Source organism: Cnephaeus nilssonii, assembly GCF_951640355.1.
Source record: "Cnephaeus nilssonii genome assembly, chromosome: 6".
NCBI lineage: Eukaryota > Metazoa > Chordata > Mammalia > Chiroptera > Vespertilionidae > Cnephaeus > Cnephaeus nilssonii.
In genome coordinates, this window is record NC_137077.1 from 51,917,679 (window position 1) to 51,945,646 (window position 27,968).

General features: G+C 40.6%; 1 protein-coding gene across 1 annotated transcript; it reads right to left on the reverse strand.

Annotated features, from left to right (window-relative positions):
• Positions 1-620: 620 nt before the first annotated feature.
• TESPA1 (thymocyte expressed, positive selection associated 1) lies at positions 621-27,745 on the reverse strand (the record flags this gene model as incomplete). Its single annotated transcript, XM_079773835.1, has 10 exons — positions 621-826; positions 9,591-9,687; positions 10,797-11,605; positions 13,287-13,495; positions 15,521-15,619; positions 15,883-15,919; positions 16,654-16,707; positions 17,041-17,090; positions 26,646-26,688; positions 27,583-27,745. The coding sequence occupies 10 exons, from the start codon at positions 27,743-27,745 to the stop codon at positions 621-623; spliced, it is 1,767 nt and encodes a 588-aa protein (XP_079629961.1).
• Between the last annotated feature and the right edge of the window lie 223 nt (positions 27,746-27,968).

Sequence of the window (27,968 nt, forward strand, 5' to 3'; positions counted from 1 at the left end):
AACCATGACTGTTAGTTCTCCAAAAACATGGCAAGATTTTAAAATATTTTATTTGTATTGTTTTCTGCCAGCAGAAAATACTGTTTTGTTTTTTTTTTTGTTTTTTTTTTTGCAGTGGCCAAGAAGAGAGACTCTGAATTCCACTCATCTCTTCCTATGAAGATACAAAGTTTGGGGTAGAGGGAGAAGCTGATTTTAAGGGGGAGGCTGTAAGTGGATCTGCTCAGATGAGGCCTCAAGAAGAAAAACAGGACTCCGGTGTTGTGGAAGACATTCTGGAGTTTAATGGAGAGCCCATAAGAATGAGTAGAGGCTCAGAGGGACTTCCACTGTGGGTTGCACCAAGGTTCCAGAGCCCGAAAGTGGGATTTTTTCCTTCCTCACTTAGCTTGAGCCCTTTGAGGGCATTCCAGTAGCAACTGTTGTCTCTCAAACTCCATCATCCTTAAATCCTCTAACTGTCCTATGCAGTGTCAAACAAAACTTGGGAGAAAATTAAGTCTTTGTCCAGTTTACCACTGTCCATATGTATTCTAATACCTACATAGTAGAGAAATCTACACACAGAGGAATGAAGACACGCCTCAGGTCTTTCTCTCTGCGTTCAGTTTACGACAGCATCAGGACGTAGATTCCAAGTCTCTCGGTCTGGTCTCCTCCCCTGTGTACCATGCTGCCTTCCTCCCACTGAGCTCAGGACTTTGTAAGGTCCGGGAGCAGGAGCTGGAGGTTGGAGGCAGTACCACCTCCTGGAAGAAGAGGTGGGGATTAGGCTCTTCTATGAAGCCACTGCTGTCAGAGCATGCACTGTGGTGGTGGAGAAAGCCTGCAATGCAAATGAAAAGGAAACACATCATGCATTTTTAAGACACTGTTGGGTATTGGTGCTAATAGAAACTTTCATACGCCACCTGTGGAAATGCTTCTCACTACTATAAGTAATATTTAAAATTATTATTAGCAGCAACAGTCATGTGACTGGCTTTCTGCTCTTCTCACCATGAAGTGAGATTTCTGGAATGTTCACCTCTTTTTATACTTATAAAAGTATACCTATATTTTATTTTTATTTTTTTGTATACTAGTACTAGTGGCCTGGTGCACAAAATTTGAGCACAGAGTGGGGGGTGTCCCTCAGCCTGGCCTGAACCCTCTCCAATCTGGGACCACTTGGGAGATGTCCGTCTGCCGGTTTAGGCCCGATCCCCAGGGCTGGCTCCTAATCGCTCACCTGCCTGCCTGCCTGATTTCCCCTAACCACTCTGCCTGCTGGCCTGCTCACCCCCAAATGCCTCCCCCGACGGCCTGCTCACCCCCAACTGGCTCCCCTGCTGGCCTGCTTGCCCCCAACTGCCCGCCCCCTGCTGGCCTGCTCACCCTCAACTGGCCCCCCCCCGGCCTACTCGCCCCCAACTGGCCCCCCCGCTGGCCTGATCACCCCCAACTGCCTTCCCCTCCTGGCCTGATTGCCCCTAACTGCCTCTGCCTCGGCCCCACCACCATGGCTTTGTCCAGAAGGATGTCCGGAAGGTCTCCCAGACTAATTAGCATATTACCCTTTTATTAGTATAGTTATTGCTGAGCATTGCTGTAGAAACTTACAAAACCGTTGCCAACCCATGTTCTGCACCTTGTGCTGAGCCTCAACATTATTCACATATTCAACTGTTAATACATGTTTCTATTCATAAATATTTCTCATCCTTTCTCCATAGTGACAAATCAAATCTTTACTATCTTCCTGAAATTCCCTGCATCACACTTTCAGTGATGACCCTACAGGCAAAAGAGAGAAACCAATAGGCAGAACTTTCTGGGCTTCTTCCTCAAATGACCAATGTACCTGTATTCATACCTGTCCTTTCTCCTTTCTTCTATTCTCAAAGTTCTGCACCTCTAGTTCATGACTAACCGACTCCCCACCCCAAAGTGCTTTGGATCTCAACTCAATCTAATTCTCCAGTGACAGGTCATCATTCTCTCTTTCCTCCTGGACCCTAGTCTCTCCCACCCTATTGATTCTTCCCCTTCAGCAAATATACATATTTAAACCTTCCCCATCCTAAAACAAAACAAAACAAAATAAACAACCAAAAGCAAAAAACACTCGTTAGAGTCTCTTGATCCCTTTACTAACCTTATTTACATAATTTCCTATTCACTTTCATTAATATTTTCACATAAATAAAAAATCTTATGCAGGTTCCTAATCATTATTTAGTTGCATTCTCATTCCTAATGGATATTTTATGGCATCTGAGGACCACACCCTCCTTCTTGAAGCCAACTTCCTTTGGTTTCTATTTGAAACCTTCTTTTTCCAATCAATATGTCCACTCCTTTATGAACATCTTTTGTTCAATCTAGCCCTAAATGTTAATGTTCTTAAGGGTTTCTTTTTCATTTCAACTCCTGACTCTGCTTTCCCTATTATTTTCATGCCTTCACCTATTATAAGTAAGCATTGAATTCCAAAAAACTCTCCTCAAATTCAAATATCCAGCTGCCTTGGATCTGCCCTGACCCTTTGAACTTTGCCACCACTGGTATTTCAGAGGTACTGCAACTCATCACATCCAAATCTGAACTCATCAAATTGTTCTAAACTTCAAAATGGGTAAACAAGGTTACCAGGTGTTCTTTTGGTACAAGGTTAGTCTTGGGAGTTTATTTACAGGGCTATTTTCTAGTTCTGCAGGAGCAGAGGTTACCTTGAAAATTTATGTTGAGTAAAGATTAAGTAATTTATTTCTAATGTGACCAGTATTGCCTGAGATTAGAGTTTATGGCATTGCTGGATATTAATCAGTTTTGTAGTTAACTGGCCGATCTATTAGGTTGTCTGTATATAACTAGATTCTCAAGTACTCTCTGGACCAGTTCAAATATGTCATTTTAACCCTTATTAATCAATGAATAAAATCTTTGAACATGTTTATCTTATATTTGCACGAGAGTCATTATTTTGCTTTTTGAAAATTAGACTTTAAAATATTTGCTTTCCAATTTGTTACTTCTACTGTATTCTGTTCTTACTAAAAGGACATTAATAGTCACTTAGTCGCCCAAGGAAAACACCTGGAAATTTCTCTGTTTCTTTCTTTTTCTCACATCCCATCTTCTAGGTTTAGCCACTGTATATATTAAAAATCCCACTCTTCTCTCTCCCCCACCCCATACCCAGTACTCTCACCTTATTTCTGGTTATCATGTTTTTCCTCAGTCTTCTGTGGTAAACTCTTGAATGATTTCTCTTCCTCAACTGGCTCCCTATTCTGCCCATTTCTCATATCTCTGCTAGATCTTTCTAAAATAAAAATCTAATCATATAATTCCTTTGTAAAACTTTTAAGTGGTTCTCTAGACTGAATAAAAATATTTAAAATAACATAGAAAACTTTGTTTCACAATCTGCTTTCTATTAATCTTTCCTAGTCTTAATTTTTATCTTCTCCCATGTAATCCATTTCTCCCACTAGGCACAAGGTATAGTTTCTGAAGATGTGATTTTTCCATTCCTGTCTGCCTTTGCACATGTTATCTCTCTAACTGGGATGTCAATGTCCTGTTTCTTCTTCTACTTCCTCCCACTACCTTTACTCATCGGTCCAGATTCACCTGGAAATGTCATCCTCTGGGAAGTTCGCTTTTCTATGTCCCCATGTCATCTAATGAAGTGAAATCAAAGTAATTTTTTATTTTCCTGCCATGTCTTTCATGAAACTATGAGCTACAAGTATCATGTGAGTGTTCCTCCTTAATCTATATAATACTCTTCTGGCCAGTGAATTTATAAGAACACAAGCAAAACCAATGGTGGCAAAGCTCAAAGAGACAGGGCAGATCCATGCACAGGAAGTGAGGTTTGTTCTGACCCACAACCACAATCCAAACTCCTGTGTACTCAGGGCAGTGTGCCTTCATGAAAAGAGCATTGATTTGGGAGTCAGGAGACCTGAATTCTAGTACTGATTCTGATATTAACAAAGTTACATGATCTTACTAAGTCGTTTTCTTCTCAAATAGTCTCTGTAATTCTGAGACTTACATGAGATAATATCTCTAAAAGTGCTATATACTCACTAGAAGGTACTTTCTACCTCAAGGGCTGGGTAAGACAGTATGGATGGAGCTGAGGCCTCTGCTCTGCACACCTCCAGGAGTAATGCTTACATTGCAGTCCATGTGAATGCTGACCTGAAGCTGCGTGGCTCGACAGCCCTGGATGTAGCCTTGGTAAACCATTGAAACATTTGAAATGAATGACTCAGAAAATGAGCATTATGCAATGCAGAGGCAGCATCCTTCTGCCTTCCACAGCTCTAAAGAAGAATGGGGCCATACAGATAAAGGGAAAGCCAAGGAAGAGAAAAGAAGACGCACAGAGGTCAAATGGCAAATACATATAAAAATAAGCTTAATTTTCCCTGTTGTGAAAGAGGCTTCTTCTTCTCCCACATTTGTTCTTAAAGTGTGTTGCTTTAGAAAATTTGTAAACTCTTTGTCTCTTTGAAATGTCTGTAAATCTTTTTAAAAGGCTAACTAAACCTCTTGCCACCTTTACAAGCCAGAAATATCTTTTCCAAAGGAAGCCATTGCTTTGAAATGTAATCATCAAGGACCATAGCACCCTTACCTTCCAGTCTTCATGGGAGGGTAGGAGTCTAACTTAGGAACTTGGTTACAACTCACAAAACTATCTTCTACCATAAAGATAGGAGAACTTTTATTATTCCTTTGGATAAAGGCAATTAGCTAACACAGTTGGCCACCTCTGTTACCAGGTAAATGCCAGATGAACTATGTATGACAGATGGTGCTGTTGAGTCTTCTGATTTGAACACTAGTTATGGTTTATTTTGACATGTGTTTAATGGGTTGTATTTGTTTGGCTATTTGACAGATTAGATTTCTTTCTGTCTTTACAACCTCGTTTGTGGATTGCCTGTTAAACATTTTTAATGTTTTATTAAAAATAAAACTGTTTTCTTTCTCTTATACCTTTTGGAGAGGTTTTATGGGGTGGAAGAAGATTTTATCTTTAATTATATTTCCCCAATGAGCACAAAACAATCTTGGTAAGAATTATAATTGAGCCAGAAAAATAATTGTCACATTCTCACAATATTCTCTCTCCTTCCCCTCTCCTTTTTCCCATCTCTCCTTGTACTTCATATCTAATAGTTCCTCTCCAGAATTTATTTTGGCATAAAAATAACTGTCCAGTGTCATCATCTATAAAGTGGAAATGATAAAAAAAATCACATCATAGGATTAAACAATTTGATTCTCATAAAGTGATAAAGATAGTAGTGTTTGACATATAGTGAGCCATATATCCTATATAATAAAAGCCTAATATGCAAATTGACCAAACGGGGAACCACTGGTCGCTATTATGTGCACTGACCATCAGGGAGCAGACGCTCAATGCAGGAGCTGCCCCCAGCCCACAGGCCCCAGGCCAGCCAAGGTGAGTGTCAGCGGGGCCCTGATCACCCCGCTGGTTGCCCTGCAGATCAGCCCTGTTCGCCTGCCAGGCCTAGGGACCCTACCCATGCACAAATTTTGTGCATTGGGCCTCTAGTATACACACACACACACACACACACACACACACACACACACACACACACTAGTAGCCCTGTGCACGATTCTGTGCACCAGTAGCTCACCAGTAGCTCACTGCCACCCTCCAGTAGCTCTCTGCCCGCTGCTCTGCCTTACACTAAAGAGCAAGTCTGTAGTTACCTGGCCCACATAGGTTCCACCAAGTACACACAGATAGCACTTAGAATAACCCCCTATAGGATTATGTCACACTAGTTATTCTTTATCCTATGCTCTGTACCAGCCCTCCCCCAAAACCCTTCCTGGCTTTTCTCTCACCACCACTAGAAGAGTTGACCATAAAATGAAACCTCCCATCTCCATACATGATCACTTCACAAATAGAATATCTGTTGGCCTGTGCTACTTCAAATCTGGTAAAAGAAACAAACAATGAAAATTTAAAAACCTCCTTGGCCCTGCCTTTTATAAATGTGGTCAAGGTCAAATGGTTTAAATTTCAGCAATAGGGCACCAATTGACATATAGTGAGCCATATATCCTATATAATAAAAGCCTAATATGCAAATTGACCGAACGGGGAACCACTGGTCACTATTATGCACACTGACCACCAGGGAGCAGACGCTCAACGCAGGAGCTGCCCCCAGCCCACAGGCCCCAGGGTGGTAAGATTTTGGGTGGTAAGCTCTATAGAGCCAGATTTGAACCATTATTTGCCTCTTTAAGTGAGTGTCTTTGTGCAGTGAGGACTACAGACCGGACACAGTGGCTGGTTGGGTGCTGCTACCACTTCCTGCTCATGCTCACACCCTCCCATGACTGATAATCAGTAGTAGTTAATTTCTGGGACTTGATACAGAGATCCTGGGTGATAATTCATCTCTTGGAAATAATTACAGATTCTGGAAGAGGCAGAGTGGGGTTGTTTTTCAGTAGATCCAGGACTGTGCCACCTATCTCTGCCTTTAATGGTGGTAAGTGAATTTCCCCCTTCCATATTTCTCACAGTCTTTAATGTTGGCAGTACTGAGCTGTTTTCATGGCTATCTTCCCCTTCCTATGATCTCTTAAGGGATGATTGAGGGCGATACTTCATAGCTTTGTGAAAAGACGATTAAGAAAACTCACAGAGAATTGGAAAGATTTGAGAACCACTGTGATCCCCGTCTCAACCAAAGACTGTGTCAGTGAAGGGATTTTTCATTCTTCTAGAGAGGGATAAAAGGGAAATCTACAAAATCACTTCCTTGTTTATCTGAGAGACTAAGTGCATTTAATGTCTAAAGTTGCACTGTTTTATTGAATCTGATAAGCCATCATTTGTAAGATTTATAATTATTTTATATTCTACTAAGGAGGCAAAAAAATTAGACAATTAAATTGGCTGACAGTGGCAATTATTAAGACCCATTCCACTTGAGAGATTAAAATGTGGAAAAGGTACGCCTTAGAATAAGTGAAATACAGCATTTCTAACTTGCAATCTCTCTTGCTGTAATGAAATTGCATCACCATGGCAGATAATGGAATCTAGTAACTTATTTGAAATGTGTAACTCCTAGAAATACTTCCACTCTGGCATAACTATATAGATCTTGCACGTGGCCTGCTTTGCTGGACATCTTGTTATTTTCTTGTGCAAGGCTGACATCTGCTGGATAAATGGCACTTGAGCCAAGCTCTGAACAGTAGCCCCCTCCTATCTGTGGTTTCAGTTACCCCGGGTTAATAGTGGCCTGAAAATATTAAATGAAAAATCCCAGAAATAAACAGTTCAGAAATTTTAAATTCTACGCTATTCTGAATAGTGATGAAATCTCTCACTGTCCTGCTCCATCCCACTTGGGACACGAAACATCCCTTTGTTCAAAGTCTCCACACTTTAAACGTTCCCTGCCTATTAGTCACTTAGTAACCATCTCAGTTATCACATTAGCTGTCAGGGTATCACAGGGCTTGTCTTCAAGCCATTCTTATTTTACTTAATAATGCCACATCCCCATAACTTTTATTACAGTACTAGTAGCCCATTTGCAGGAAAATCCTGCAAGCAGCTGTTGCGGCCGCGTGCGCTGCCGCTGCCGCCGCGCCTGCACCCGTGCGCGCCACTGCTGCCCACCCTGCTCCGCTCCGTTCCACCCCGCTCCGCCACGCCCGGGCTTTCCCTCTGGCAGCCACCTTGCTTTCCGCTTTTCTCCCTCTTCCTTCTAAGTTGTCTTCAGTCTTCACTCCTCCCTCTCTCAGCGTATGCAAATTAACCGCCATCTTTGTTGGGTAATTTGCATACGCGCCCTGATTGGCTGGTGGGTGTGGCTTTGGCTGGTGGGCGTGGCTTGGGTGTAGCGAAGGTGCGGTCAATTTGCATATTACTATTTTATTAGGTAGGATATTGTAGCAATTGTTCCATTTTATTATTAGTTATTGTTAATCTCTTACTGTGCCTAATTTATAAATTAAACTTTATCATAGGTATATATTATCAGAAAAACATAGTACATATAGCATTCAGTACTATCTATGGTTTCAGGCATCCACTGGGGGTCTTGGAACATATCCCTCATGGATAAGGGGGGATTACTGTGTGTGTGTGTGTGTGTGTGTGTGTGTGTGTGTGTGTGTGTGTTATTCTCCTATTTCATAGAACAAAACTAAACTGATTTCTGAAAGAACAAATATGAGGTATGTCATTTGACTCCAGGTCTTAAATTTTTTCAACTGTATATAACATATTGCTGCCTTCTGATATTTACCTCTTTTGTGAGTCACTAATCTGTATACCTGGAGATGAAGGTAATGGGTAAGAGAGAAAGAAGAGCCATTAGGGCTCCAAGCCATAGATTATTAGAATTAAAAGAGAATTGTAGAGATCTTTGTGATTATGGACTAATAATACTGAAATTTTGGAGTTTTAACAAAAAAAGGTATTGTGCTAGGAAGTGCAGTAAATAGTTCTAAGATATGCACAACGAAGGAAACTCTAAGCCTGATGAATCTTTATTCATTTACTTAATTCAGGAAAGGTTTCAATTCCTACTATATTGGAATAGTCATTATCCCCGATGCCATCTTCTCTGTGGTCCTGAGATATAGGTGGTAAAACCTATAGGAGATTAAGTTTCACTTAGTTTAAATAGTAAACCTTTTGCCCAAATGCTCTAATGTATAGGATGCCTCTGAAAGAGTTAACATTCAAAACTCACATCAAGAGGAAAGACATTTTAGCGGCAATAATAATGTATGTGAGATTCGACATCAGACCCTTGCTGCAGAAAGGAACTCAGAGCCTAAATGAACAAAGCTGTGAGATACACTGAGGAGTCTTCCCTAAGTCCTATGATGTGGGCTGATTAAGAAGGAGCTAAAAAAGTAGGTGCTGGCATGTAAATCTCCATGATCGTTCCTCACCTGTTACAGAACTTCTACAATGCTTTTCAAACTCTGATGTGCAAAAGAATCACTAAAGATCTTGATATAATGGTGATTCACCAGGTAGGGGCTGGGATTCCAAATTTCTAACAAAATTCCAAGTGATGTTAATGCTGCTGGCCTGCAGACTACATTTTTAATATTAAGGTTATATAGGATTTTCCCCAGAACAGCAGTTCTCAGACTGTGATTGCCGGACCAGCAGCATCAGCATTACCTGGGAACTTGTTAGAAATGCATATTTTTAGGCCCTGTCTAGACCTATTTAATCAGAAACTCTGGGAACTGGGGCCCAGCCATCTGTATTTTTAACAAATCCTCTGGATGATTCTAATGCTAATGTCTGAGAATCACGGATCTAGAGAAGTATTTATCAACCCATAATAAAATTGCCCTAGGAGCTTAAAAACAAAATATCAGCCACTGGTTTCCATGCCATCCCAATTAAATCGGGATTTCAGGATGTGGGACTCGTCATTGTGAATATTAAAAAAATATTTCCATGTGATTATGATATGCAGCCAGGTTGGAGAATAAGAGAGAGAGAGAGAGAGAGAGAGAGAGAGAGAGAGAGAGAGAGAGAGACTTACTTCTTGAGTCTTTGCCAACAAAATGATGGTAGAGGTGAGGGGGTGTGTGTCTGCTGGCCCAGTGTGTCTCCTCATCGTCCTCACTGTTGCTTTGCACCTGTAACCAAGATCACAGCAGAGCTAGTCAGAGCCACTGATGGGGAAAGGTGCAGGATGTTAGGCAGCTGTAGGGGAAGGAGGCCGAGTGTGCTTGAGAGACTTGGTCTCTTCTCCTTTGGCAGAGCCTGGTAGTGAGGAAGGCAGGAGCTGAGGTTGCGCTCTACATTCAGTGAGAGGTGACATACATGCAAATGATATTTTGAATCATCACAGCTTCTCATTGTAACAAAGACTTGAGAGCTTTTCCAAGAAATCCTTGTATTGGTGGCACAACTATAGACCTACGCAAGATGAGTCGTGAGTTTTTAAGAGTCCATAGAGTAAAGAGTTGGCGGACCTAGGGGATGTGCTCAACTGGATCCTACACTATCCCTTCTAGACCGTACATCAGTTACCCAGAATCTCAAATATACTGTTCAAATGGCCCAAGCCTGCTTCAGTGAACTGCACTGGTTTTTGCCTGGTATCTGTCCTCTCAAGAGCCATCTTCTCTGTTAGTATATATACTCCTGAGTCTGAGGGATGGCCAATGGATGGCTATTTGTGGGGATAGGGGGTATGAGGCATTTGGATTTGCAGGCTGGGATGTTCACACACTTGTGTATGAAATCCCTGATGGTTCAGGACAGATCTTGGCACAGGAGAAGAGGACAGGCCAGAGGCTGGAGTGTGGCTCTGCCCACACTGCCATGTGCTAATACAGAAGTCCTAAGAGTCTGAGAATTCTAGATTTGAACCTGGACTTCCAGGTCTTTATGGTTACATATTTGTAAAGGTAGAAGAGAAAATATTTTATTTAATAGTGTTTAGCTTAGTTATAACTGACCTCTGCTCTTGTGTGGATCCCACAAGAGTGCTTGATGAGAAACTTCAGGAAGCTCAGATAAGATGAGGAATGAGAAAAGCCGTTCTGGAAATCTGAATACTCGTAAGAAACTGGGCCTATTTCTTTTTCTCCTTCTATGTTAACTCATTCCCAAAGGTCTCAGAGTGTAATTCAAGAATTGGTATATCTGATAAAGACAGGGAGCCTGGATTTCATTTACCCAAGGACAAGAATTCAGAGCCTTTCTCTGCTAGGCTCTTCCTCATCTCCAATCTACTCACCTCCTCCAAGTCAAAAGTGTCCTGCAGCTGATGGGTTAGAGATCGGCGCAGTTCTGGTCTCTCTTGGCTCTGCTTCCATTTCTGTTGGACGATGGACAGATCCAATGAGTTAACCTTCCTGACGGTGGGATTCTTCTGAAACAGGCTTTTCTTTGCTCTGCTCTTCCTTTTCCAGAAAGTCTCATCCTTGACCAAGTGGACTTCTTTATTGGTGGCCTGTAGACCCCACAACTCTCTCTTTACCTGTGCAGGGTCTGTGCTCCACTGTAGATTTGCTCTGGGCAGAGAATGTGTGCAACAGGGTATCTTGGGGTTAGAATGCAGAGTTTGCAATGGTTCGCACACTGTGGACATGCCCTGCTGTGTTTCCTCTTTAGGGCAGAGGACACATGAACAAGAAGAAGTAGGCAGCATTGTAGCCCTGATCGGGGGCACAGGACCTTCCTGTGAGCCTGGTCCAAACTCAGGGTCTTGCTGAAGAATTAGCTTCTCTCCTCTCACTCTGTCCATCACTTCCCACACCACTTGGTCCAAACTGTTCCTTTTGGAGGTATTGTGGGGTGGTGATAACTGAACGCGGGGGCATGTATATAGGCACATTTTGGAGATGGCTTTCCGGAGGCGATCTCTGGGTGAGTGAGGTTCAGGTTCTGGGGCCAGAATCTTGATGGATGGCACATCAGTTGGGTTGCAATTCCAGAACATGTGGGATGGTGTGAACTTTTGGACAGGTGTCTTAGACACATAGGAGTAGAGACAGAAGAAGGCATCAGCAGTGACAGCCAGTGTTTGCACCTGCTTAAATCTGCCTGGGTACAAGGGTTGAAAACAGTGAGTCTGGGAGGCTATCAGCAAGTTATTTCTTGAATTTCTCCCTTCAATAGCCTTCCTAAACTTAGTATCCAGAAAGAAGGTATCAATTTCCCCACTAGCATTTCTCCTATTTAGATTTTTGACACTCAAATTCCCCTTTCTTGACTTTCTTGATTTTTCTTTAATTTTCATTGAATTTATTGGGGTGACAATGGTTAATAAAATTACAAAGGTTTTAAGTATACAATTCTACAATACATCATCTGTATATTGTATTATGTGTTCACCACCCAAAGTCAAGTCTCCTTCCACTTTCCTGATTTCTTGACTTCCCACACCAAGTAACTATTTTACTTTAGTCCAAAAATTAATTCTATATGGTATGAGAAACATTTCTATATCTTGAGTTAGCATATCTTTTTGTTGTCAGTATTTTCTAAACAATGACCTCTAGCACTGTTTGCTTTAGAAAAAAAAATGTTACAAAATCAACATTATTATTATTTTTTTAGTAATAAAACTTTAGGGTTATAGAAGGCAACAAATTTGAGAGATAGCGATGACTAGGCAATGAACTAGAGTAGAGAAATTTAGATGAACTCTATCATTTCTATTAGATCTTTGCTTCTCAAAGTGTGGCCAGTAGTCCAAGCATCATCATTGCTTGGTAACTTGTTATAAATACAGAATCTGACTGCAATCCCATACATTTAAACAATATCCTCTGGTAATTCACGTACACACCCATGTTTGAAAAGCACTGTGATAAACCATAAAGCCATTAAATTGTAACCTTCCTGAAGGCAAGAGTCATGTTCCTCTTGTCTAGCTATTGCTATTCCAGAATTTAACACATAATTATGTACCTGGTACATACAACAAATTCAATAAACTATCCTCAAAAGAGTGTGACGAAGAATCCTCTAAGGCAGTGGTTTTCAACCTTGCTAATGCCGCGACCCTTTAATACAGTTCCTCATGTTGTGGTGACCCCCAACCATGAAATTATTTTCGTTGCTACTTCATAACTGTAATTTTGCTACTGTTATGAATAGTAATGTAAATATCTGTGTTTTCCAATGGTCTTAGGCGACCCTGCTAGCGGTTCTCAACCTGTGGGTCATAAGCAAGGTTGAGAACCACTGCGTGTGAAAATACTCCCACTCGAAATTCTTGTTTCAGTCGCTCAGGAATCTAGTTTTACTAAACTTCTAAGTTGAATCTGATACAAAGAATCTGAAACAACACTGTCAGAAACACCATCTTGTTTTTGGAGTAGCAGAATATAATTTGAAATATACTCTAACATATAGAATTAAATAGAATCTTTTATACCTCATCACGGTAGAAAAGCCCTCTCATACCTTTCCTTAGTATGAAATCAGTACTAGTATAACTTAAATTATTGTTTCCCTAGATGTGGTCTAAGGATTGCATAAGAATCATCTGTGTGCTTGTTTAAAATAAATATCCCCGAGCCTTTCTTTCTCTGGAGGAAAAACCTATGAGAAGAAGATGTCAATGTTATCCATCTTCACTGAAGACAATATAAGGGGAAATAGACACAAGAGACAAAGGACCAAATGAAGCTAATCGAGAGAAGGCAGGATTTGGGTCCATTGATCCCTGTCTGAAGGTTCAGGAAAAAGTGGAGCATGGATCTGTGGGAACACTCACTGGCCAGCATGAGGCATGGGTCCTCCATCTCAATCCTCTGCACCTGGGCCTTCAGGAAGAGCTGGAAATCAATGCCTCTGGCCTGGGAGGGGTTGGTGAAAAATCGGGCAGGGATCCGAGAAGTGTCTTTGTGGTCCTCCTGACCAAAGCCCAGACTGAAGAGGACATCTTCTGCGTCTTCTTGCACCTTGTCCAGAATCTCAGAGATGCTGAAAAAAGGGAGTTTGGGTATGTAGGGGCAATTTTGAGGCACAGGGTAATCCAAGTATTTGACTTTGAGAAAAACTTTTATTTCTCTGAATGTAAATTTTCTGTCTGAAACATGGGAACTACAATACAGCTCTAGGTTTAAAAATTGAATGAAATTCTATCATAGGACTTGGAATAACTGATTACAGGTGAATGAAAATATACTATGAGAGGATCTGAACAATCTAAGTAAGTACAGATACAAAGAAATCTGTGGTTGTGTTATTAACCAGTCAGTTCCCACTTGCACCTACGTACTATGACATAGCTGGCTTTTGCCAAGTGCTTTGCAACTTGCCACCCAGTTTACCCTTAGTGGTTGTGTGGGACAATTAGAGAATGTGTGTGTAGGGAACATAATACTCATTTTATTCTCACTCTGAGGGTAAAAATTTTCAATACGATAGGTCCTCACTGAATGCCATTGATAGGTTTTGTGACTTTAAGCAAAACAACATATAGTGAAATCAAATTTACCATAGGCTAATTGTTAAAAACAACTGTTAAGTTCCTATGTCATCTCATCAATGTTGTAACAAAACAGCATTGAACAAAACAACTTTATTTGAGGACCCACTGTGTAGGTATGTTCAAAACCTGATTTTGAGAGGTAGACCCCTTTGTAGCTCCATTTTCAGTGCAGAAGTCATGCATTACAGAAGATCAAGTATTCTCTCTTCATGACACCAAAATGTACCTGCATTCAAATCTGTGTTCCACCAGGCTGGGTGACACAGAGCTCAATAACTATGCATCCCAAACAACAATGGGGGTGGGAGGGCTGTGGATTATTTGAGACTTTGAATAAACATTTTCACTCTCTTCAGAAAATACGTTGGACTTTTGATCCAAATAGGTAGCATCTTGTTTAATTAACAACTGGATAATTGGGATCCCTGGCTCTACTATTATGTTTGTTAGCTAAGTGCTGATTTTATTTCCATGGTCCCAAGTTTCTTTATCTGAATTGTGGGCCTAAGTCTGAGTATTGGTTCTTAACCAAGGCTGCATATAAGAATCACTTTCAGGGGGCTTTAAAATATGAAGATGTCTGAGTCTTATATCAAGAGATGCTGATTTAATGGTATTGGAGTGTGGCCAGGGCTAGGGCTCTGTAAGGACAAGTCACTAAACATAGTTATATGGCTAATAAGTCTCAGAACCAGATCTCAAATTCACACTTTGACTGGAGCCCGGCCGGTATGGCCCAGCGGTTGAGCATCACCCATGAACCAGGAGGTCATGGTTTGAGTCCCAGTCAGAGCACATGCCTGGGTTTAGGCTCAATCCTCAGTAGGTGGCGTGCAGGAGGCAGCTGACCCATGATTCTCTCTCATCATTGATGTTTCTATCTCTCTCTTCCTCTCCCTTCCTCTCCCTAAAATCAATTTTAAAAAACATAAAACAAAACAAAAACTTTGACTTGAAATTCCCACTTTTAATTATACCTCACTAGTTTTCATCACTTTCCATCATGTTCTAAAGGTATTTGCATGTTATTTTGTTCACTCTATTAGATTGCTGAATTATGGGGGCAAGCTCTTTGTCTTCTTCATCTTTTAAAATTTCATACAGTCATTGTCTGGCTTGCATTAGGGAATATAAATCTGCCTGAATGAATCAATATTTTATTGCTTTATTCAATCAATAAATTAGTCAGTTAATCAATACATTTATTGATTATTTATTGAACCCTTAGTAATACTAAGTCCAGGAACTGTGATGGTACCAGTATTACACCTCCTGTGGTATAAAGTGCAATGGAAAGACAACTGTTATTTCACACATATCGTCCAACTCTGAGCAGTAGATTCCTCTGCATTCCTCACTATTCTTGAAGCAAATATGGTCAAACTTCTCAAGTATTTGACTGCATAAAAGCTCCAGAGAGATATGCCAGAAAAAATTGGCAATGGTTCTCAGTTCCATTCTTTTCTGCTTCTTGTTTCCCCCATCCTTCTACTCCTGTCAAACTTGGTACCTACCTTGAACTAGTCTTGTTGGTCCCACCAGTCATGCTGCTGGAAGCCAAACTGCAGCCAAGATCTAGTAGCTGGCAGGGCCGGGCTGTCTCCAGGAAATTCCTGCAGGGATCAGAGATGACATTATACTAATCTTGTAAGCAGTTTGTACCCCGGCTGCAAGACACCCCTGCTGGGCATAGTCACTCCCTGCTGGGTTCCCTTGAACCATGTACTGTGAAAATTCAGTCTATGACTTTATTCCTGATTGGGAAATTCCACTCTATTGTAAATTTTTAGCTCTTTGTTTTTAATTTTTTTTTTTTTTTTTTTTTTTACTATGACACTTACCCCAATTCAGTAGCTCCGGCTGACCTTATACTTACCTGGAGAAGAGTTTGCCATTAGCGGCCATCAGTGTGGCTGGGCAAGGAACAGAAAGGCAAAGAGAAAGTTAGAAGGAAAAATAAAAATCACTGAATCTGCTCATCTGAACTTAAAACTTAGTCCCCTTCTGTTCATCTCTGCCACTACTCCATTAATTCCACTCTTTACGGGTTTATCTAAAGACTATCAAACACAGGCCTGGAAGGTGGACTAATATGGCAGAGAAAAATTGGCCCTGAGCCTCTGAATCATGACTGGTTTCTAGACGAGAGTTTCTCTGTCCCATAAACATAGAATCATTCAGCTCTCCAGGCTAGACTTTCTATCACACCATATGAGTCTCTTCAGATCCCTGGAGACAGTAGTAGGTTGCTATACCTCCATCTTTTATTCAAGCCCTTATCTTCCTGCAATGCAGTCTCTCTCACAACCGGTACTGAGGCAGCATTGGGTTTTCTACACAGAGAACCATTTCAAAGATGTCTGGGCAGCCAATGTTATCATGATTTTATATGTTGTCTTTCCAGGGTCCAAAGGAAAGCTCCAATGGTGGACCACTAGACATCCTAATAGGTTGGTGCAGAAGTATTTTTGGGCATATGATGCTTTCTGAGTTTCACATTAGATGCTATTGAGATTGTTCTTTCCCTATGGATAAGATGTTAGGAATGGGCTGCTTCGTTCTGCAGTTATTCCCTTCCATCATATCCTTAATTAATCCAATGTATAGTCTCTTATTCAATCTCAACCTCAGAGACTGTGCTACTTACCCTCTGCTCCAAGGGTCAAGTCATCTTCAAAGCTGGTTCCCTGGCTGGAGCACCCTGTCAAATAATAAGGCAAAGGTCACAGAAAATCAGGCTTAGACACCCCCACACCTATCCCCCCCACAGTCACATCAGACATCTACATGTTTGCAAAACTACCCCAAGCTGTACATACATATACAACCTCAAAAATGACATTCATATTTTGACTCAGAAAGAATCACATAAACTTCATCTATAATTAACCTGTCCCCTACATCACACTCATATACACAATTCTCTGCCAAATAGTAAATGCATGGAGGTGTACACTCAGACACATAAACACATACAGCCATATCACTATCAAGGTAGAAGAACAATAGAAGAAAGAACAGAGTCTTAACTCACCATTGTAGATCGACTGTCCAGCTTCCTCAAAAAACCCTTCTTCAGAGTAGCTAAAAACCAAAAATAATTTTATAGGTTAAAATCACTACATTTTGCATTCAGATATGTGCCACAGATTCACATAATTTTCCGATGAGAGTCAGTAGAATTTAAATTGATTTTATGTTGAAGAAAACAAGACAGAGTGGTTATTTGACAAATTCATGGAGGTGGTCAGGAGAAGCTGGAACTGCAGTGCTGCCACTGTATTGACAACTTGTCTAAAGTTAGCTTAGCAACAATTCCCCAGGTAAGTTCCTAGGTAAGGAATGTAGAAGCAAAACTGGATAAATACATTTATAGAAGCAGGGATTTGGATGCATAATTTCCACATCACAAAGCAAATATAGATATTTAAAAAAAACTTTTAGGAGGTCATCTTATCTACCCACACCCCCTTTCTTCTCTCTGAGTCATATTCTTGCAGAATATCATGTTTTTCAGGAAGCAGCAGAAACCGCCTCTTGGTTAGAGATTATATTTTTACATTTTGAGATGTGAGCTTATCAAACATTTACCATCTGCAGAAGAAAAACAGATGGAAATCAGCATAAATGTTAGTGAGAAACAACTCAGTTTTATAAACAAGGAAGAAATTCTCTGTCTAAAACAGGTGAGTGAAGTAGCCTGTGAAAAAACTTTGAACTGGCACCAGAGTACCTGGATTCCAGTCCTGGCTCCTTGATACTGTTATGTTTTCAAACATTACACAGAGGATTGGATGCCTAGATATTATTATTTTCTAAGCCCACTTCAAGCACTGATGTATTGTGAGTTTTATAGAGTTTGCTTTTCTGCGAGTTTTAAAATGGAAGTTGCACATGATGCTTTGAATGTAATCTCATATGGAGGCTGGAGCAGAGAAGGCCTGCTAAAGTGAGTTATCAGGAAGATGGGCTGGAGTGCGTCTGTTCCATTGGAGTGGTCTTAGCTGAGGCTTCTCCTTGATCAGTTTTCAGCGATCCAAAGAAATCTAAAGCTATTGAAGCATCACTTCATGAAATGCTTAATAATGGCAATTGGTATACTAATTGAACATCTGTAGATTAGTTGTGTTTAAAATTTTATAAAATAAATCATTATGTATATTTATAGACTTCTTTTACTGGTACTTTGCTTTCAATAGTGAAAAAAATCAACCCTGTTTTCCAAATTCTGTATTTTTATATGTTCCTATGAAAAAAACAGTTCTTCAAGATATGATATAGAATGATATTCCAAAGCTAATTGAGAATAGGTACGTCTAATACTATAACTTGAACTACAAATATATACTTTTCTTTCTAATATGTAATATTATACATAAACCATTATTTTATTACACATATAACATTATTACACATATATATTATATATTTGTTACTGTTAATCCTCATCCGAAGATATTTTTTCCACTGATTTTTTTTTTTAGAGAGAGTGAAAGGGAGGAGGACAGACACAGAGAGAAAAACATTGATGTGAGAGAGACACATTGATTGGTTGCCTCACACATGCTCTCCGACCAGGGCTGGGGATCCAGCCTGCAACTGAAGTATATTTCCTTGACAGGAATCAAGTCCATGACCCTTCAGTCCACGGGCCAACACTCTAACCACTAAGTAACACTGGCTAGGGCTACATAAATATATTTTAATATGATATTAAAATATGTTGTATATGTAATATTACAAATATTAGTATAAATAAATATTTACAATTACTACTAAAACACTATGATAAGTAGTATAGGAGGTTCCAAAATGGTGGCAGATTAAGTGGAAGCTATACTGACACTTTCCCAGGACCAAATTGCAATTATACACATTTATTAAACATTTCATGAAGTGATGCTTCCAATAGCCTGAGATTTCTTTGGATCGCTGGAATTTCCAGGACCAAACTGGAATTATAACTAAAATATAGAAAAACCATTCTGAATAATCAACTGAAGACCAGCTGGAGAGAACCCAGATAACCAAGGACGGGAAGTGGAGACCACATATAGACTGGTAAGAAGTGTGGAGGTGCAAGAGGGCTGGCCAGGTTCTCACAGACAGCAGCTGAAGTACCAGAGGGATAGCTCAGCTGTGGGGTGTTCTCACGGAGATCTCTGGGGTCTAAACTCCAAGGGAGTTCCCCAGCCCAGTGCACCAGAACTGAGAAAGATACCCACATAACATCTGGTTGTGAAAAGGAGAGGGTTTGCTATCTGCCAGCCAGAGACAGCTGGAAATGCAGACACACTATTAAAGGGCCAATGCACAAAATTTTGTGTGCAGCCACTCATCTTGGGCTCTGGCAGAGGGAGGGCAGAGTGGACTAGAACTGTGTGAGGAGAATCCAGGGCTGGGGGGTCTGGGGTTAGAGCTCAGAAGGCAGCCACCCCAGCTTTCTGTGCTGTGTCATTTCACCATACTGCAGAGGACATATTTCTCAAACTAAGCTTTACCAGCCAGGAAGCTTTTGGAGCAATTGACCTATCCTGTTGGTAAACCTTTCACCCCACCCTGTGGAGTCTATGCCTGGCTGTATTCTATAGTCTGAGGCACATTAAAACTGAAAAAAACAACAAAAACAATCAGACTTCAGGAAGTGGTAGTCTGGAGGCTTTGAGTCTTTGCCTGACCTCTTTCTGGATCTGGGGCTAGGAAAGGCAGACCTTGGTGCACATCTTGGTCCATTCCAAGGTACCCAGCCCTAGCAGAGGGAGCCACAAGCTGTGGATTGCTGATAGCTCCAAATAGTACTCAGGGCCAGTCACAAACAGTGTCTGACATTGTTCTGCACTAGAGGCCAGTCACAAACAGTGTCTGGCCTCTGGCAAGAACCCAAATAGGCTCAGTTCTGCAAGTCACAAACCGTGTCTGGCCTCTAGCAAGAAGAACCCAAACAGTCCCAGTCATAAACAGTGTCTGATATTGTCCTACACTAAAGTCTCAGAGTCATAGCAGATCTGCCTAATACACAGACACAAACCCAAACAGGCAGCCAAAATGGGGAGACAAAAAAACACACAAATAAACTCCAAGTGAAAGAACAAGAGAATTCTCCAAAAGAGCTGAATGAAATGGAGATAAGAAATTTATCAGATATAGAGTTCAGAATAATGATTATTAGGATGCTCAACAGCATGAGAAAAGACATAGAAACTATGAAAAAATGACCAGTCAGGAATAAAGAATGACATAGCACTAATAAAGAACACATTGGATGGACTACACAGATTAGGGGAAGCCGAGGATTGGATCAGTGAATTAGAAGACAGAGTAGAAAATATCATTCAATCAGAGAACCAAAAAGAAAAAGCAATTACAAAACAGGAGGGAGGACAGCTTAAGGGAGCTGTGGGACAATATGAAACATAATAATATTTGCATCATAGGTGTGCCAGAAGGTGAAGAAAGTAAGTGAGGATTAGAGAACCTGTTTGAAGAAATAATGACAGAAAACTCCCCTAACCTGGTGAAGTAAAAAAGTCACACAAGTTCAGGAAGCACAGAGAGTCCCAAGCAAGAAGAACAAGCAGGCCCACCCCCTGACACATCATAATTAAAATGCAAAAAGTTAAAGACAAAGAGCGAATCTTAAAGACAGCAAGAGAAAAGCAATTTGTTACCTACAAAGGAGCTCCAATAGTGCTGTCAGATGATTTCTCATCAGAAACTCTACAGGCCAGAACGAAATGGCTTGAAGTATTTAAGTAATGGAAAGCAAGGATCTGAAACCAAGATAATGATATCCAACAAGGCTATCATTCAAAATAGATGGAGAAATAAAGAGCTTCTCAGACAAAAAGAGGCTAAAGGAGTTTATCACCACCAAACCAGCATTACAAGAAATGCTAAAGGGATTGCTCTAATAATAAGAAGAAATAGAGAGAGGAAGAAACATAGGCATAAAGATAACCAATATAGTCAAGTACTAGAATACTGAGATTTACTATTGCATTAAATGTTTGTGCTGTAGCTACACAGCAATGCAGCTATTAAAGCCAACTATTATTATAACTACTATTATAACACTACTGTTGCACTTTTGGGCATATATTCAATGGAAATACCTGAATATATTCACCAGAAGAAATGATTTTCATAATAACCCACAAATGAAAGACAAATCTCTAATTATTATAAAATAGATAAATTGTAGGATAAAGAAACAATTTAATGCTACGCAACAATAAAAAGTATGACCTATTGCTACTTGAGAAACATAGATGAACATCACAAACATAATGCTGAACAAAGGAAACACACATAAAACAGTACATGTTATATGAGTCTATGTATATAAAGTTAAAAAACTGCAAAACTTATCTATAATGCCATAGTCAGGCTACTAGTACCTTGGAAGCAGGGTATGAATGGAAGGGGACTGAAAGGAGCTTCTGGAGTGCTGGTAATGTCTGGCTGCAGGTTTTATGGGTGTATTCCCTTTGAGGAAATTCCTTGAGCTATGTATTTAATACTTGTTTATTTTTCAGTAAATAGTTTATACTTCAGTATAATGTATATCATTATTTTAAAAGCTTCATTGAGGTATAATTAATATACAAAGAACTGCACATATTTAATGTATACAATGTGATGAGTTTGGACATATGCAAACACCTGTGATACCATCACCAATCAAGGTAGCAGACATATCCCAAGCTCTCAGCTTCCTTCTTTCCCTTTGTGTTTTTTTTTTTTTGAAGTAAGAACACAACATGAGATCTACTCTCTTAATAAACTTTGAAGTGCTCAATACCATATTGTTAACTATAAGCACTTTGCTGTATAGTGGATATCTAGATTTACTTATCTAGCATAACTGAAATGTATAGCCATTAAATTGTATTACAATTTACATTAGAAAAAGAAATGCTACTAATATGTATGCTACACTTCAATAAGATTTACATTAAAAATACCACTGATAAAATTTCTAGTCTGTCCAAAGGAAAACTTGCTATTATTCATTAGATACAAGTGTTCATTGGGTGTTCACCCTATATGTCTCTTTTCTAGTTATACCCGGGCAGACATGTCTATATTCTTTATATGAGGACTAGCCCAGGATGACAGTAGGCTTTTCTTTTCTTTTTTTATTCTTTATTGATTAAGGTATTACATATGTCTCCTTTCCCCCTCATCGCTGCCCCCCCCCCTCAGCACATGCCCTTACCCCCCTTGTGTCTGTGTCCATTGGTTATACTTATATGCATGCATATAAGCTCTTTGGTTGATCTCTACCCCTCCCCCCACCTTCCCCTGCCTTCCCTTTGAGGTTTGACGGTCTGTTCAATGCTTCTCTGTCTCTGGATCTGACAGTAGGTTTTTCTATGTGTATGTGGGATCTGCCACAGACATATGGATGTGGGCCTGGATTTATTGGTGCCTTCTCACTGAGCATGTTAACTTGAAACATCATATTCATTACCTAAATCCCAGGCCTTTCATGGATTATTGCTTAAGACATAATACCAATGATTGGGTACTAGATCCATAACTGCACCTCTCTCCACCTTTTTATTGAAAGGTCCCTTAGCATCATTTCAAGTCTGAAGTACAAGAGCCAAAGTACTGTTCTCCTATATACCTAATTAATAAAGAAAGAGTAAGGAGGTGGATTGGATTATGAGAAGAAGCATGCGGCTATTTTTAGCTACTCCCAGCAATTTACATAGATTAAGTTTGCAGAGATTTTAAACTGAAGTCCATTCATGATTTTGGGGCTCCTGATCCTACCTCTGATGATTACAAGTAACACATTCATGCTCTAGAAAATCCCCTGAGAGCCTAAGAAGAGAAAGGAAAAAGAGAGGCATTGTTTGTAAAGACATATACAATGTAAACCTGCAGCAGAAGGGTCTGCTACTAGATTCGATTACCCCGAGAGACACTGACACTAAATTACCAAGGAAGATAGTGGACTTTCTTGGAAAACTTACCATAAAACAAAGCCCTCTTGCTACCAGAGGGTGTTTGGCATTGAAAAGAAGATGGAAACTATATGGCCTTGAAATAAAATTTGAAAAGTGCCTCCCAGAGTGTACAGATAACTAGTGAATGGGGGTTTCTTGTTCATCTTCTTTCCTCTGTGGCCTTGGCAGCCTAACAATCAGGATGGTGGTAACTCAGAAGGTCATATTTAGAATACATTTCCTCCCATCTTCTTCATTGTCTATTATCAAAATCAAGTATTGCCTCACTAGCATCAATCATCATCCTTTAATTTTTCTGATTTTCCCATATAATTAAAAGTAATACATACTTATTTGGGAGGATTAGAAAATAGAGAATATTGAAAATATTTTATGAACCTAATAATTCCTTTTCCAAAGAAAATGTAAGCATGCTAATAATAGACTTCCTTGTGGCCTTTTTGAAGTTTAAATATTGAATTTTTTTCAACACACAGAAAAGTAAAGAAAATGTGACAGATACTCTTGCACCTGCCATCCTATTTTCACACATGTAAACATTTCATCATATTTGCTTCATATCTCTGTTAATAAAAAATAAATAAAATGTTAAAGATATAATTAGTCTCATTTTACTCCCCATTCCTTCCCACTTTCTTCCTTCCTTGAGGTAACCACTATCCTGGAGCTAATCACATCTGGACATACTTTTCTGATAAAGAGATGGATATATCCTATCTAATAAAAGAGTAATATGCAAATTGACCATCACTCCAACACACAAGATGGCTGCCCCCATGTGGTCCAATATGGCTGCCCCCATGTGAACACAAGATGGCCACCACAAGATGGCCAGCAAGGGAGGGCAGTTGGGAGGGACCAGCCTGCAAGGGAGGGAAGTTGTGGGCAATCAGGCCAGCAGGGGAGGGCAGTTGGGAGGGACCAGGCCTGCAAGGGAGGGAAGTTGGGGACGATTGGGCCTGCAGGGAAGGGCAGTTGGGGGGACCCAGGCCTGCAGGGGAGGTCAGTTAGGGGCAATCAGGTTGGCAGGGGAGTGGTTAGGGGGTGATCAGGCTGGCAGGCAGAAGCGGTTAGGGGCAATCAGGAAGGCAGGCAGGCGAGCAGTTGGGAGCCAGCAGTCCTGGATTGTGAGAGGGATGTCTGACTGCCCGTTTAGGCCCCATCCCACCAGGATCGGGCCTAAACAGGCAGTCGGACATCCCTCGAGAGGTCCCAGATTGGAGAGGGTGCAGGCCTGGGCTGAGGGACACCCTCCCCCCCCCCCCCATGCATGAATTTCGTGCACCAGGCCTATAGTAGATAGATAGATAGATAGATAGATAGATAGATAGACAGATAGACAGATGATAGTCAGACTTATTTTATGAAATTTTAAAGTAGCATAAAGCTCCTACTTTAGAAGCCTTACCACTCACATATTACTACAGAGCATACAGCTCTTGTATATACATCATGTCATTTAAATCTTTGAAAACTTTTGAAACTATTGAAACTTTTGAAATTATTATTCTAGTTCTCCACTTTATAGGTGAGGAAACTGAGATAGAAAGAATTTCAGTTGTTTGTTTACAGTAGTTTACAGACAATTAGCAAAAAAATAAATAAATAAATAAAAAAAAATTAGGCTCCAGTCTTGGAGTCTTTCCACTACCAGGCTACATTTTCAGCATATGTTTTGTGTCAGGGTTTATCTTTGTAGAATACAGGTGGGGAAAGGTGATTTCTGAACTTTACAATCTTATATTTCTAAGAGTTTATTCTTTTCAAGTAAAATATAGTGTGTTTGAAGCCAAGCAGCACATTTTAAACTAGTTGGCATCCCTCTAGATGAGGGGTCCTCAAACTTTTTAAACAGGGGGCCAGTTCACTGTCCCTCAGACCGTTGGAGGGCCAGACTATAGTTTTAAAAATACTATGAACAAATTCCTATGCACACTGCACATATCTTATTTTGAAGTAAAAAAACAAAACGGCAAAAATACCCGCATGTGGCCCGCGGGCCGTAGTTTGAGGATGCCTGCTCTAGATCATTTAGACAATCAGACAGTTAGCAAATGCACAGTTAATAATTGTTGATGTGAATTGATAAAATAATAGTAGTTAATGAGATGTTAACTGAGACAACTGGTTCTCTTTTACAAATCTAGTGAAGTATTTTTTTTAAAAAAATATTTTTATTGATTTCAGAGAGGAAGGAAGAGGGGAGAGTGAGAGAAACATCAATGATGGGAGAGAATCATTGATTGGCTGCCTTCTGCACACCCAACACTGGGGATTGAGCCGGAACCTGGGCATATGCTCTTGACCAGAATCGAACCTGGGACCCTTTAGTCTGTAGGCTGACGCTCTATCCACTGAGCCAAACCAGCCAGGGCCTAGTGAAGCATTTTAAATCTTAGGACACACCAAAACTTGCAAATGTCCTCATCCCTAAATTCACTTTGCTTTCCTATATTTTGATTACCTTTAATTGTCTTTGAAGTCATTGAATTGTGAACCAGATTAGGACTATAAGGATGATATGTTTTGTAAACAACAAAAACACAAAATAAATCCTTCTTGGCATTAACTTCTGGGTCATAGTTGAAATAAACAACATTGGGTTCTTCAGTGCTATCTATTTCCTACCAAATAAGCAAGGATGGGTTTTTGTATACGTTAAAAGATTAGTTTAGATTAAAGGCTACATAAAACTTGAACCATTCTTGGAGGGGAAATAATGAGCAGGCAGGAGTTATAAATTCTGAGAATTCATTATCACACAAATGATCAGGCTTAAATAGGTCACAGAAGCTTCCCTTCTGTTTCTGTGAAGACTGAGCCTAAAATGGTACAGGCTGATGGGTGTGGGGGTCTCATATTTTAAAGTGTTTTGAAAAATATTTTTATTGATTTTAGAGAGAGAGGAATCAAACCAGAGGCCATGCCCAGGAATCAAACCAGAGGAAAGACATAATACATTTTGCCTTGAAGTACTTGCTCCCATTCTTTACTGCTTTGAATGACTGGAGTAAACTCTTAGCCCCTTGTCCTATGTTCTGCAGTAGGAATAAACAATATAGTGACAACCTCTGGTCATAAGAACAATTAGGTTTCTAACCTCTTTTGTTACAGAGTGTTAGACTTCTGTCTAAGGGAAAAGCAGTAAAGAAGGGATCTGGAACTCAGCCCAGCCATTCCCCAAAGCTGCAGATTTCCATCATTCTTGGCTTTTGACCAGATCCAGCCTGTATTTCCAGACCTCCACCATAAATTAGTTTCATCCCAGAGATGCCCACACTCACTCCAAACTCTTTTACTCCCCTGTTCCTTTAACCTCGTGGTCGGCAAACTGCGGCTCGTGAGCCACATGCGGCTCTTTGGCCCCTTGAGTGTGGCTCTTCCACAAAATACCACGGCCTGGGCGAGTCTATTTTGAAGAAGTGGCGTTAGAAGAAGTTTAAGTTTAAAAAATTTGGCTCTCAAAAGAAATTTCAATCGTTGTACTGTTGATATTTGGCTCTGTTGACTAATGAGTTTGCCAACCACTGACTTAACCTAACTTCTAAACATTAGGCCCAATTCAAACCCATTTTCCTGTTTCTGAGTTTCCATGGGCCAGTGCCTATTAGCATATCCACCCATCAGCTGTGTTCAATCCCACTGAATCTCCAGCACTTACCCACAGTCGTGCAGCCAGTCCTCAATCTTAGTGATTGGATTCCCTAGGAAAGTCAGATGTCAGATCACTGTGAGAACGGAAGGAAATCAGACCCCCTCCCTACAACTCACCCCATTCTCAAGTTTATCCTTATATAAGCCAAATTATGATTTTTCTTGCCCCATAAAAACTTTCCTTTAAAGATATGAGAGGAATATACCCATGTGTAAAAATGGATATTTCTTCTCTCTGCCCCCCTGTCCCTTTCCTTTCAGGAATCTGGAAAATGCCCAGTATATCAAGCCCACTGCTCTCTTTCCCCCACGGTTTGGGAATAGGGGTGGATCCTTCCCCTTAAAAAACAATTAAATAAAACAAAAAGAGCACAATATTGCAATTGTGTTTCTTACTAAATGAACAAGAATGGGTTTATTTATATAAGATTTTCTCCCCTCTGATGGCTGTAATCTCATTTGCACCTCAAAGAAGCTCTGAGAGGCATATAGAAAAGGTACTGTTACTATTCAAATTATTCAAATAAGTCTTAGAGCAGTGAGTGACTTGCTAAAGGTCACATAGTTTGTTGGTGACAGAGTTGTGGCCAGAGTCCGGGCATTCGGATTGTGTAACCTTGTTACGCAGATAAACTAAAACACCCCAAAGCATTTACAGAGAACCCTGGCCTCAGGTCCTACAGGCAGATTCTCAGGATGATGCAAAAATGTGCCTCTTCCTGTTTCCTAATCTCATGCCTGCCTCCATTTCACATAATTCATACTTTGTATTACTTTGCCGTTCTTCTTTTAAACTTATTTAAGCCAGTCAAAATGAGCCTCCTTGAGGGCCTAGCCTAAACAAGGGACCCACTCACTGCCCACACTGCAGGTCTGTGCTTGTCGCCACGTTTTTCCTACCAAAGACAGCGTGGAAGTCTGTTTGATGTCTGACTGCTTCTTACCTTCCTGGAAAACGTCATCCAGGCTGGAAGGCTCAGGATCTGGGACATCCTGCAGGGCAGCTGCAGCCTCCTCTTCCAGGACCTGGGTCTGCCAGTGGCGGCTCTGCCGGAGCCAGGCTCGTCTCTTCTCCCAGGATGTGGGGCTCAGCACAGAGCCCTCCATGACCCTGGTTTAGACTTCAGGGTCTCCTGTCACAGTGATGCTGCCCTGAGGTTGAAGGACAGTGATATTCTCTCATCCTCTATTCAGAAACCACCACTCCAGGGTATCTCCCGACCTCCCATCTTCCCAGATCCGCACAAAGGAGCATGACCTCTCTGTCCATTCGGGAAGAGGAAGAAGCTGTCTAGCCCTTCCTCCATCTTAAAAAAAAAAAAAAAAGAAA